General features: G+C 35.7%; 1 protein-coding gene across 3 annotated transcripts in view; it reads right to left on the bottom strand.

Moving 5' to 3' along the window:
• Positions 1–13,515, bottom strand: part of AUH (AU RNA binding methylglutaconyl-CoA hydratase) — a 163,441-nt gene that overhangs the window by 95,803 nt on the left and 54,123 nt on the right. For all 3 annotated transcript variants that reach the window (XM_033429641.2, XM_033429643.2, XM_004270608.4), the window contains one exon: positions 11,407–11,493. In XM_033429641.2, the coding sequence (XP_033285532.1) occupies positions 11,407–11,493 (87 nt within the window). The remainder of the gene's footprint in view (positions 1–11,406; positions 11,494–13,515) is intronic.

The following is a 13,515-nucleotide window of genomic DNA, read 5'->3' as shown; positions in this document are numbered from 1 at the left end:
TCTCTATTTAATTTTTTAATGTCTTACAATAATGTTTCATAATTTTTCCATACAGCCTGCATATGTTTCTAGATACATTTTTCTTCCTACTGTCAATAATATCTTTTTCTGACTGATATCTTTTGTCTGTTGCTATTGGAAAAAAGGCAATTGATTATTTTTTATATGGATCTTATATTCAGCCATCTTGCAATACTCGTTATTTCTAATAATTTGTGGATCCTTTTAGATTTTCAATAGAGACAATCACTTGAGAAAGATAGTGTTACATTTCTTCATTTTCAGTCATTATTTTATTTCTATTTTCTGCCTTTCCACAAATGCCAGGATTTTCAGAACAATGTTGAATAGAGGTGGTGATTGCAGGCCTCCTGTCTTTTTCCTGATTTTAGGAGACCACTTTTACATTTTACTAAGAAATACCAGGCTAAGAAAGCTCCCTTCTATTCCTAGTTTACCTTTAGTTTTATCTATGATAGATTTGACATCTCTCATTCTTTTTATCAATCTACTGAGAAAAACACATGACTTTAATGTGGTATCTTTGTCTGGTTTTGGTATCAAGGTGATGCTGTCTTCGTAGAGTGAGTTCAGAAACATTCCTTCCTTTGCAAATATCTTGTAATAGTTCACAAAGAGTAGGTGCTAGCGCTTTTCTAAATGTTTGGTAGAATTCACCTGTGAAGTTGTCTAGTCCTAGACTATAGTTTGTTGGGAGTCTTTTTATTATGGATTCAATATCATTACTGGTAACTAGTCTGTTGATATTTTCTATTTCTTCCTGGTTCAATGTTGGGAGATTGTACATCTATAGGAATTTTTCCATTTCTTCTAGGTTGTCCATTTTATTGGTGAAAAATTATTCACAGTAATCTCTTATGATCCTTTGCATCTCTGTGGTGTCAGTTATAAATTCACCTTTTTCATTTCTGACTTTATTGATTTGGCCCCTCTCTTTTGATGAGTCTGGCTAAAGGTTTATCAATTTTGTTTATCTATATCTTTTGACTTACATGTAAAGTGATTATTGATGGCTAAGTAATTGCTGCCATTTTTAAAATTGTGTTTGGGTTGTTTTTATAGTTGTTTTTTGTTCTTTTTTTTGCTCTCTTCCCTTGTGATTTGATGATTACCTTTAGTGTTATGCTTGGATTCCTTTCTTGTTTTGTGTGTGTGTAACTATTATAAATTTTTGGTTTGTGGTTACCATGAGGTTTATGTATACCATTATATATGTATTAAGTAATTTATTTTAAGCTGCTCCCCTCTTAAGTTCAAATGCATTTTAACAACCCTGCATTTCCATCCACCCCAATATTTACTGTTTTGACATCATATTTTACATCTTTTTGTTTTATGTATCCCTTTACTACTTATTGTGGATATAGGTAATTTTACGACTTTCATCTGTTAACTTTCCTACTAGTTTTGTATTTGGTTGATTTACTACCTTTACTATATAGTTGCCTTTACCAATGATATTTTTTTCTTTCATAATTTTCATATTTCTAGTTGTGACCTTTTTTTTTTAAATTTATTTTGAGGTGTGTTTATTACCCTTTGGACAAGTAAGCAGAACGTCCAACTGACCAAGATTCAAGGGGGGATGGTCAGAGCTGGCTTTAGAGGAAGACTGCGAGTCATATATGGAAATTTAACAAGGATCTAAGGAGGCTCCCTGGAGTGACAATGTTCATGGATCAATGAATATATGGGCCTGCTGGTCAGGTCTATTTTAGAAAAGTAAATTTGCTTTCTTGTAGGTAAATTCCAAAACCAGCTAATGTGGTCTCCAGGATCGCGGGGATATTATTAGAATCCCAGACAATGCTAAATTAGCAACCCCTTTCCCTTACTAATCTATCTAAAAACAACAAAAAAAAAGTACTGCCCAAAACCCTCTCCTCATGTTTTCATTTTTCCCAGTGTCTTTTCGGATGAGCCCTGACAGATAGTTGAACAACTGCCCTTTGGATGGTGGCTGCAGAGAGCTGAGCAAAGGGTCTTGGAATTCTGAAATACAGATCAGATGACGTTCTTATAACTTAATTATCTTGAATTCTCTAACATTCTTTTACCTGTTGACATTATCATATTAAAATTTTATCATGCCTGAAATGTTTATTCTTGCAGTGAAAATCACTCCAGGTTACAATTTTTCCCCTTCTCAAAAATACTGCTATTTCTCTAGATGGTTGTTTTTATTCCATCATCCATCATGATAAAAACTAGATAGCTAGTGGGAAGCAGCCACATAGCACAGGGAGATCAGCTCGGTGCTTTGTGTCCACCTAGAGGGGTGGGATAGGGAGGGTGGGAGGGAGACGCAAGAGGGAGGAGATATGGGGATATATGTATATGTATAGCTGATTCACTTTGTTATACAGCAGAAACTAACACATCCTTGTAATCAATTATACTCCAATAAAGATGTTTAAAAAAAAATGGCCTTTTCTTTTTCACTTACAGAAATCCCTTTAACGTTTCTTGTGAAGTTGGTTTGGTAGTGCTAAAAGCTTTTCTTGTCTGTAAAAGTTTTGACCTCTACATCAAATCTGAATGAAAGCCTTGTGGGTATTTTAGGTTGTAGGTTTTTCCCTTGCATCACTTTAAGTATATCATGCCACTACTTTCTGCTCTGCAGGGTTTCTGCTGAAGTCAGCTGATAATCTTATGGAAGTTCCCTTTTAGGTAACTTGTTACTCTTCCTTGCTGCTTTTAATATTCTCTATTCTCTCTTTAGTTTTGGTTTTTACCGTTTTAATAATACAATGAATTGTACCTTGGTGTGGTCCTTTTTGGGTTGATGCTGTTTGGGGCTCTCTGTGCTTCCTGGGCCTGGGGATGTCTGTTTCCCATCCCAGGTTAGGGAGGTTTTCAGCTATTATGTCTTCAAATACGTTCTCTTCCCCTTTCTCTCTTCTCCTTCTGGGACCCCTATAATGCAAATGTTAGTATGCTTGATGCTGTCCTACAAGTCTCTTAAACTGTCCTCATTTCTTTTTATTCTTTTTTTCTTTTTCTTCAGCTTCATTGATTTCCACTACTCCATCTTCTAGCTAATTTGTTCCTCTGTATCATCTAATCTACTGCTGATTCCTTCTAGTGTATTTTTTCTTTCAGTTATTACACTCAACCTCTGTTTAGTCATTTTATATTTTATACTCTTTGTTAAAAACTTCTACCTTTTCACTCTGTTCATCCAATCTTCTCCTGATTTCTTTGCTATGTATCAATATTTGGTAGTTCGGTTACATTTCCTGACCTTGGAGAACTGCCCTTTAGTAGGAGATGGCCTATCTGTTCCAGCAGCACACTCCTTCCTATCTGGTCACCAGAGCTGTATGCTCCAGGGGTGCCCGTTATGGAGACTGCACAGGCCCTTCTGTTATAGCAAGCTGACCACTTTGAATGGTCTGGCAGGCATGGCTGACCCCCAGTTCAGTTGGTTGCCAGGTCCTGCCTTATGTAGAGGCTGTCAGCTGCTGCTGGGTAGGGCTGGGTTACAAGGCAGCTGGCTGTGGATCCCCAAGGGGTCCCGAGTCTAGTGTTGGCTCACTGGTGGGCAGAGCCAGGTTTCAGGGTGGGTGGTTACAGGACTTGGGTCCTTAGATCTAATGTTGATCTGCTGGTGGGTGGCACCAGATCTTGACACACCTGGCTACAGGGCCCAGGGTGTCCCAAAGATGGTGTCGTCCTGTCGGTGAGTGGGGCTGGATCCTAGAGAGGCCTGCTGAGGGGTCCAAGGTGTCTTGGACCTGGTGTTGGCTTGCTAGTGGGCAGGACCAGTACCAGGGCCTAGGGTGGGATGGGGGGTGGGGTGCACCAGGGCAGGTCCTGCAAACGAGTTGGTGAAGTCGGTCTGGGGCTAGTGCCGGCCCACTGGTGGGCAAAGCCAGGTCCCAGAGTCTCTGGCTGCAGGGTCCTGGAGGTCCTGGAGTTGGTGTATCAACCTGCTGGTGGGCAGGGATGGGGCCCAAGGTGACCTGGGGCTGGTGCCTGTCCACTGGCTGGTGATGTTGGTCTAGGGTTCGTGCTGGCCAACTGGTGTGTACAGCCAAGTCCTAGGGTCTCTAGCTGCAGGGCCCTCAGGTGGAGGGACTAGTGCCGGTTTACTACTGTGCAGGGCTTGGTCCTGGGCCCTCTGGTGGACAGGGCCAGGTCCCAGGATGGCTGTGGGCTCAGGGAGTCTTAAGGCAGCTGGCAGGCTGGTGGGTGGGGCTGTGTCCAGCCCAGCTAGTTGCTTTGCCTGAGGCATCCCAGTACTGGTTGTGAAAGGCTGGTGGGTGGGGCCAGGTCCTGGAGCTAATAAGCTAAAGGGAGAATTCCAAATTGGTGCTTGCCAGCATCAGTGTCCTAATGGTAGAATGAGTTCCCAGAAATGTCTGCCACCAGTGTCTATGTCTTCAGAGTGAGCTGCAGTTGCCTCCTGCCTCTCCAGGAGGATCTCCAAGATCAGCAGTTACATCTGAATCACACTCTTCTCAAACTACTGCTTCTGCCTTAGGTCCTGGAGGATGCAAGATTGTGTGTGTACCCTTTAAGAGTGGAGTCGCTATTTCCCACAGCCCTCTGGCTCTCCCAAAAGTAAGCACTGCTGGCCTTCAAAGCCAAACATTCTGGGGGCTTGTCTTCCCAGTGTAGGATGGCTGTACACCAGAAACTAACACAACATTGTAAATATATATATATATATATATATATATATATTCTTTTTCACATTCTTATCCATTATGGTTTATTACAGGGTATTGAATATAGCTCCCTGTGCTATATAGTAGGGCCTTGTTGTTTATCTATTTTACAAACAATAGTTTGTATCTGCTAATCCCAACCTCCTAATTTATACCTCCCACTCCCTTCCCATTTGGTAACCATAAGTTTCTCTTCCATGTCTGTGAGTCTGTTTTGTACGTAAGTTCATTTGTATCATATTTTAGATTCCACATATAAGTGATATCATATGATATTTGTCTTTCTCTTTCTGACTTACTTCACTTAATATGATAATACCTAGGTCCATCCATGTTGCTGTAGACTGCATTATGAAATTTAATGAAGATTTTAGGATCCAGCACATGATACCTTTTTATAAATATTTCACATGTTCATGAGAAGTATACATACACTCTAATCTGGGGTTAAGAGTATATTAAACCAAACTTGGTACTCAGGTTGTTCAAATCTTTATTTTTAAGCTTTGTCTTTTGACCTCATTGATAAGTTGGGAGAGACGGGTTGCAATTACCCACAATGACAGAGGATTTGACAGTTTCTCCTATATACATCCAATATAGCTTTATTTGTACATTTTGAGATCTTTGTTTTCAGGTGCATACAAGTTCAGTATGACATTTCCTAAGAAATTTAAACTTTTATCATATGCAGTGACTATCTTACTAACAATCCTTTTTATCTCCAAGTATATATCTATATACCTCTTTCCTTTGGTTAGTCATCTCCTGGCATAAAAAGAACTATACCAGATGTGGCTATTATTAACAACACACAGCCTATTTACATTTTTTAATCAGATCTAAACATCTCTGTCAACTGCAAGTTTAATCAACTGACATTAATGGTAATTACTTTACTTATTTCAACATCTTACTATTTAATTTGTCCTAAGATTATGCTTCTTTTTATATTTTTTATGGATCTGATGAACTTTCTTTTGGTTTTTGTTTTGTTTTGTTTTTCTTACTACTCCCTTCACCCTCCAATTCATCTGTAAGCTTTATGCTCTGTTTCCATGAAGAATATCTTAGGACCCCTATCAAAGGATACATAGGCCTTAAAACCTTTCATCTCTGAAAAGCAAAAACCAATGAAAAGCCCTGAGCCAAGCGTGAAGCAATGTATCCAAATTAGAACTGAAAGTCAGTAGATTTTTTTAAATATATAAATTTAAAAAGTGGAAGACTAGAATTAATTCTAAAAAACAGAAAAAATAAAAAAGCTAGAAGACATCTGAGATGGATGGATAGATGGATGGCAGTGAGGGAGGGAGAGAGAGAGAGAAAGGGCAGGTGAGAGGGAGAAAGGAAAGAAATCAGGCCATGTGTCTGCTTCAGCACAACCTGTGAGCTAATATGGTTTTTCTATCTTTAAATAGGTAGAAAAAAATCTATTTAAAATACTATTTCATAACCTATAAAAATTATATGGAATTCAAATTTCACTGTGCATGAAATTTTACTGTAACAGAAAAACACACATTTTTTTACACATTGTGGCTGCTTGAGCACTGTATGTCAAAGTTTTGTAGCTGGTACAAGACAAGGATGTCTCCTGTCACTAGTCCTTTTCAACATCATGCTAGAAGTCCTTACTAATGCAATTAGACAAGAAAAGGAAATAAAAGGTAATACAGACTGGGAAGGAAGACATTAAACTGGCTTTGTTTGCAAAATATATTTTCATGCATGATGTGCAGAAACCTGAAAGAATTAACAAAAACATTCCTGGAACAAATAAGCAATTATACCAAGGTTGCAGGACACAGGGTAAATATACAATAAGTCAATCATTCTTTTATATACCAACAACGAACAAGTGGAATTTGAAATTAAAGACACAATATCACTTACACTAAGACCCCAAATAATGAAATACTTAAGATATAAATCTAACAAAATATGTACAAGATCTATATGAGGAAATTAAACTAATGCTTGAAATCAAGGAAGAACTAAATAGAGAGAAGAAATTCTGTGTTCATGGATAGGAAAACTCGATATTGTCAAGATGTAGATTCTTCCCAATTTAATCTATGCAATGCAATTCTCAATCAAAAGCACAGCAAGTTATTTTGTGGATATTCACAAACTGATTCTAAAATTTATATGGAGAGGCAAAAGAGCCAGAATAACCAACACAATATTGAAAGAGAACAAAATTGGAGGACTGACAGCAACCAATGTCAAGAGTCACTATAAAGCTACAGTAATTGAAGACAGTGCGGTTACTGGCAAAAGAATAGACAAATAAATAAAGGAACAGAAACAGATTGCATAAATACAGTCAGCTGATCTTTGACAAAGGAATAAAGGTAATATAATGGAACACTGATAGTCCTTTCAACAAATAGTGCTGAAACAACTGGACATCCAGAGGCAAAAACATGAATCTAGACACAGACCTACACTCCACAACAATTAACTTAAAATGGATCACAGATCTAACTGTAAAGCACAAAACCATCAAACCCCTATAAGATAACATAGGAGAAAACCTAGAAACCTTGGGTATGACAATGACTCTTTAAATACAACACCAAAGGCACAAACCATGAAAGAAATAATGGATAAGTTTGACCCTAATAAAATAAAAAACTTCTGCACTACGAAAGATATCGTCAAGAGAATGAGAAGACAAGCAACAGATTAGGACAAAGTATTTGCAAAAGACACACCTGATAAAGGAATATTATCTAAAATATACAAAGAACTCTTAAAACTCAACAATAAGAAAACAATCCAATTAAAAACTGAGCCAAACACCTTAATAAACACCTCACCAAAGAATATATACAGATGGTAAATAAGCCTATGAAAAGACACTCCACATCATATGTCATCACGGAAATGCAAATTAAATCAACTACGATCTACCACTACATACCTATTAGAATAGCCAAAATCTGGAACACTGACAACGCCAAATGCTGGCAAGGATGTAGAGCAACAGAAACTCATTTACTGCTGGTAGGAAGGCAAAATGGTACAGCCACTTAGGAAGACAGTTTGGCAAATTCCTATAAAATTAAACAGACTCTTACCACATGATCCAGCAATCGTGCTCCTTGGTAGTTACCCAAAGGAGTTGAAAACACGTTCACTCAAAAATCAGCACACAGATGTATATAGCAGCTTTATTCATAGTCTCAAACACCTGGAAGCAACCAAGGTGTCCTTCAGTAGGTAAATGGAGAAACTGTGATACATCTATACAGTGGAATATTATTCAGCAATAAAAAGAAATGAGCTATCAAGGCATGAAACGACATGGAGAAAACTTTAATGCATGTTACTAAGTGAAAGAAGCCAATCTGAAAAAGCTACATATTACATGATTCCAACTATATGATGGAAAAATATGGAGAAAGTAAAACATGGTTGCCAGAGAGGGCAGAAGGGACAGATAAGCCAAGCACAGAGGATTTTTAGGGCAGTGAAAACACTCTGGACAACACTATAATGATGGGTACATGTCATTTTACATTTGTTCAAACCCATGGAATGTAAAACACCAAGAGTGAACCCTAACATAAACTATGGACTTGGGTAATTATAATGTGTCAACATAAGTTCATCAATTGTAACCAATGTGCCTCTCTGGTGTGAGATATTAATAATGGGGGGGGAGACTATGCATATTATGGTGGCAGGGGATATATGAGAAATCTCTTTACCCACCCCTAAATTTTGATGTGAACCTAAAACTACTCCTGAAAAATAAAGTCTTTAAAAAAAAGAAAAGTTGAGTTACTGAAATAGAGACCATAATACCCCTGCAAAGCCGAAAATATCTGCTATCTGTTCCTTTAAGAAAAAGTTTCCTAGCCCCTGGTTTAATGTACTAAACGAACAAATTTGATCAAGACAGTTTTTACCTGCCCTTCAAAGTCTCACTAAGTCACCACCAAAGACATCTTAAAAATTTTATGTCCATTGGAATGCTGTAGTGAAAAGTATCATTACCTAATATTAGGGAACTCATGGAATAGTAAAAAGAGTACTGGATCAGGATCCAGAACAGAAATAGTACAGCTTCAACCAGTGAAAAGAAAAATCTACTACAAAAAAAGTAGTTCTTCATTTAAAAAGCATCAGAAAAATTCCAATTTCAGATTCAATAAAATAGAAAGAGGCTGGGAACAAACATCAACGTAATGTTTATAACTGAACCAGTCTTAGCCATTCATCCCAGCATATATAGAGAGTTACAGACAGCATCAACTTTTACTTCCAAGATCAAGTTCTCTGACCAACATGGAAACCAAATCCATGCTCTGCCTCAGAAGACATCTATCTCACCATATGGTTGAAGCTGGAGAGAGAAGCAGAGGACAGTCTTCAATAACACTGGCAGAGGATAAACAAAAGTCATGAAGGTGACAAGAAACATTCTAGAAACCAAAACACATATATTTTTTAAAAACTTAGCTCTAAAAAAAAAAAGGAAATAACAAAACCACACAAGACCCCAAAAGATGCCACATGGTCAAATTCTAATCTTTCAAATAACAGATGATTTCCCTGTATAGTACAGAAAAAGGTGAAAAACTTTTCACTTCATTCTATGAAGGTTGTATAAACATGATACCAAACCAGAAAGGGTAACACAAAAAACAAAATTAGAAGATTCCCATCTCATTTATGTTTATATCAAAATATATAAAATTAAATCCAGCAGTATATATTAAAAACCACCATAATCACGAACCACAATGACCAGGTAGTGTTTATTCTAGTAATACAAGGCCAGTGCAGCATCAGTAAGACTATTAATACAATTCAGTATAATAAAATCTGAGACAAATTTTAATATATACCATCCTGACACATAACAAAAAGGCAGTTGACAAACTTTAACCCTTATTCTCGATTAGAAAAGAGTAGCAAACTCCTAAAGAAGTTGAAATAGTAGAAAACTCTCTGAACTTGATATTTATTGGCAAAATATTAAAAGCATTCATTAAACTCAAATAAAGGTAAGGATGAACATGATCTCTTCAACAGCTGAATATTGTACCAAGAACCTTAGCCAATGTGAGAATATATGAAAAATATGTTAAGATTAAAATGCTGGAAACAGAAGAGATTAAAATTGCATTTTTTATATATAATGAACTTTTTTTGCTTTCTGGAAAACACAAGAAAATTAATTGAGAAAAAACAATGGCTTATACAAGTACAAGCACATAAAATTTACCAAATTTCCTACGGACCTACAACAGTAACCAGACTTCATCAGAAATACGGTGAAAAGATCCCATTCAAAGGAATAAATGCTATAAAATAGCTAGGGATAAATCTGAGGGAGAAAAAAGATACAAGACAAAGCCAATGTGAAGAAAACTTCCTTGACGAACATTAAAACATGAATGACCACCTCCTCAAAATAAGAGCCATGCATATCATGGATGGAAAGATTTAGTATCATAAATATGTCAATTCTTTATAAACAAGATTTATAGAAATTCCAATCGAAGTCTCATAAGAGGATTTTTCCTCTTCACTTTAAAATTAATAATTCTAAACTCATTTGGAAGAGTTGATGTGTGAGAATTAGCAAAGAAAATCTTCAAGGAAAAAAGAAAAATAATAATGATGGGAACTTAGTACCCTCTAGATGTTAAAGCTCCTAGAAGTGAATTAGGGTGGAACATTAAGAGGCAATACCTGTAATAAATTTAACAACAAAAGATTAATACAAATTTGGCTTTAGGTAAATAGTTATTAAATAATGCTATAGAAAAGAGGATAAAGAATGTGAAAAGGCAATTTACAGGAGGGGAAAAGCAAGTCTAATCTGAAAAGATATACTAGCATCTGAGAAAGTGAAAATTAAAATGCTAAGATTATTTTTTTCTTCAACTCTGGCAAACTTAAAAAATAACAACATTAAATGCTACAAGACTATAAGGAAACAGGTACTGTCATGTGATTGATGGGAATATAAATTATTACCATCTTTTTGCAACATAATCTGGTAGGATTTATTAAAATGTAAAATGAACACATGATACTTAGAACTGCAATACCATGTTTAGCAATCTTATAAATATACATACTAATGTTCTAAAAGACTTTGTACAAAGATAATCACTGCTTTATTATAAATAACAAAAATGGCAAAACCCCACAAAAACAAAACAAAAACATCCTAAGTGTTCATTAATGAAGAAATAGTTTAAAATTTTGGATAAACTATGCTATGGATTACTATGTAGTAATGTATTAAAGAGTATTAATAATAAATTGATATATACTGAAATATAAACACTACACAGAAATTTATAATTCTAAGGAGATAGTATGATCCCGTTTATGTAAAAAACAAAAAAAATCCCAATCTATAAATATGTCTGTGTATGCAACTATTTAAGAAATATAAATACTTATGTCAAAGGCTTATGCCAAATTATTCTTTGTTTTCTAATAATTACCTCTATATGCCATGTCATCATAAATAGGAGGCATCTTTAATTATAAAAAAAATTTTCACAACTTTTCAAAATAAATATATTACATGCTGTTTTACAACCAGCTATAGGTCATGACTATCTAACTATATAAATATTTTAGCCAAAGCTTATACATAAAGACAATGTGCAACTTTTAAAATCTGACATTTAAGGTCACCTTCAGCATGCTAAAAGGAGAATTTAATTGTGCTTACCGATTTCATTAATCACTGCTCTTATTTTGGAGACAAAAGGACCAACTTCACTGGAATTCATTTTGACTCTTTCCTTAAGGTCAGCACCTGCAAAGTATTTTATTTACAAATATAATCTAGTTATAAACAAAATTTTAAGGCAACAAACTGAACATTCATACATAACTTGAAGACAGACTAGATTTATCTATCAAAGGAATTACAGTATCTAAGTTTGCCTTCCCAAAGACCAGCACCAGATTGAATATAATATTTGTTTGTTCATGTATCTACCATGTGCTTAAAGTAATGCTTCTCAAACTTCATGGTCTCAGAACCCCTTTATACTCTTAGAGAAGGAGGCATTGTTAAGATTATATATATCTACCAATAGTTATTCTATTAGAAAATGAAACAAAATTTTTAAAATATTTATTTATTCATTGAATAATACAAATAAACCCATTCCTGTTAACATAAATGATTACAGACTGATGCCACTTTCTTGGTTCTTGAAAAGATGCTGGCAGTTCTATCCACCACTGCTTCTGTCCCATCAGTGCAAATGCCAACCCAATGAAAAGGGCAAATCACACCTTCCTGCTATGAAAATCATTGTGACTTCATGGATGCCCACCCTGGTGACTGCAGATCACATTTGAGAATCACTGGCTTGAAAGTATATGCAAATAGACAATTTCATAATTATGACTTTATCACAGAATCATAACTTTGGAACAGATAAAAATAAACATAAGGAATTCCTTAAGGGATTAAACTGTTTACTCTGTGGCTCAACAAAGACCTTCTTTTTAATAAAATTAAACTCACTGAGAAAAGGTATGTCTCCATTAAAATAAACAAACAAATAAAAAACAAAGTAAAATTACAGCATAGATAGTATATACTCAGCTACTTATTTTCTTATTAGCCCATTATAAATTGATCATGACTAGATGTAACATCAAGTAGCAGCTGATTCTGAGCCCATATACTTCCTGTGGAAGTGACAACTGCAGTTGACAAAACACATATCCTACAACCCATCAGTTCTTAGGTATATATACCCTAGAAAATCTCTCAAATATATGCCCAAGGAAATACATACAACATTCAATACAACATGTATAAAAATAGCAGAAAAGTGGAAAAAACCTAAATATCCACCAAAAGGATTAATAATAAAACTGGGACATATTTATACAACAAAATGTTATATGTGCAGCATGAAAATGAAGGAATTAGAGTATAAACATGGATAAATCTAATGATGTTGCAGGATTTATAATTATATAAATAAATACAATATATATTTATCATTATATATAATTACTGAAAGATACACAGGATAATAACCATTTAAATAAGTTTTTAAAAGAAGAATGCTATGTAGGGATATAAAACATACATGGAAATGATAAATTCCAAATTCAATTGGTGGTGACCTCTGTGGGGGAGGGAGAGAGATGTGATTGGCAATAGACACAGAGAACTTCAATCTTATTTGTAATACTGTGTTGCTTAAGTTAAGTGGTGGGTACTCAATATGGTAGGTAGTCATGATTTTTCGATGTCTGATACACGTCTTCATAATTTTTTCCATGGAGAATTAAAATTTAGCATGGAAGAAAAATGTTAGTAGTGTCAAAAGAATTCTAAACTAGTAGGATGTATTTGTTAAAGAAATAATGTTTCAACTCACTGTCATTTAACATTAAGAATATAATTTTAAATTGAGAATATAAAATGTTGCCTAGTGCACGTTAGCTAACACATATTGGTTAATAAAAGTAGCTAAATGTAGTGTGGTATGGGGGAAGGCAATAGATGAAAGAGGAGCCAAAGCAATGAGGAACTGAAAGCTGATGGGACAGATAGGGACTCTGGATGAGGTGGTCCTGAAGGAGCCCCTGTAACTGTATCATGGGATCCATCACGTCCTCTGGCCTCAGGGCACCATTAGGGTACCCTCTAACACAGCTCTAACTAGAGCTCCAATGGGGGGCTTTCACCAACATTCTGCCCCTGTGAGCACACAGCAGGCTTTGAAAACCACACTCAAGTTAAAGAGACTAGGCTGCTGGAAGCCATGCCAGGACCTAAAGGGAATCAAGGTTTGCTCTTAACACG

The sequence above is a fragment of the Orcinus orca genome, chromosome 6 (genome assembly GCF_937001465.1).
Source record: "Orcinus orca chromosome 6, mOrcOrc1.1, whole genome shotgun sequence".
Taxonomy (NCBI): domain Eukaryota; kingdom Metazoa; phylum Chordata; class Mammalia; order Artiodactyla; family Delphinidae; genus Orcinus; species Orcinus orca.
The sequence above is the reverse complement of the archived record's forward strand: the minus strand, read 5'-3'. Positions and strand labels throughout refer to the sequence as shown.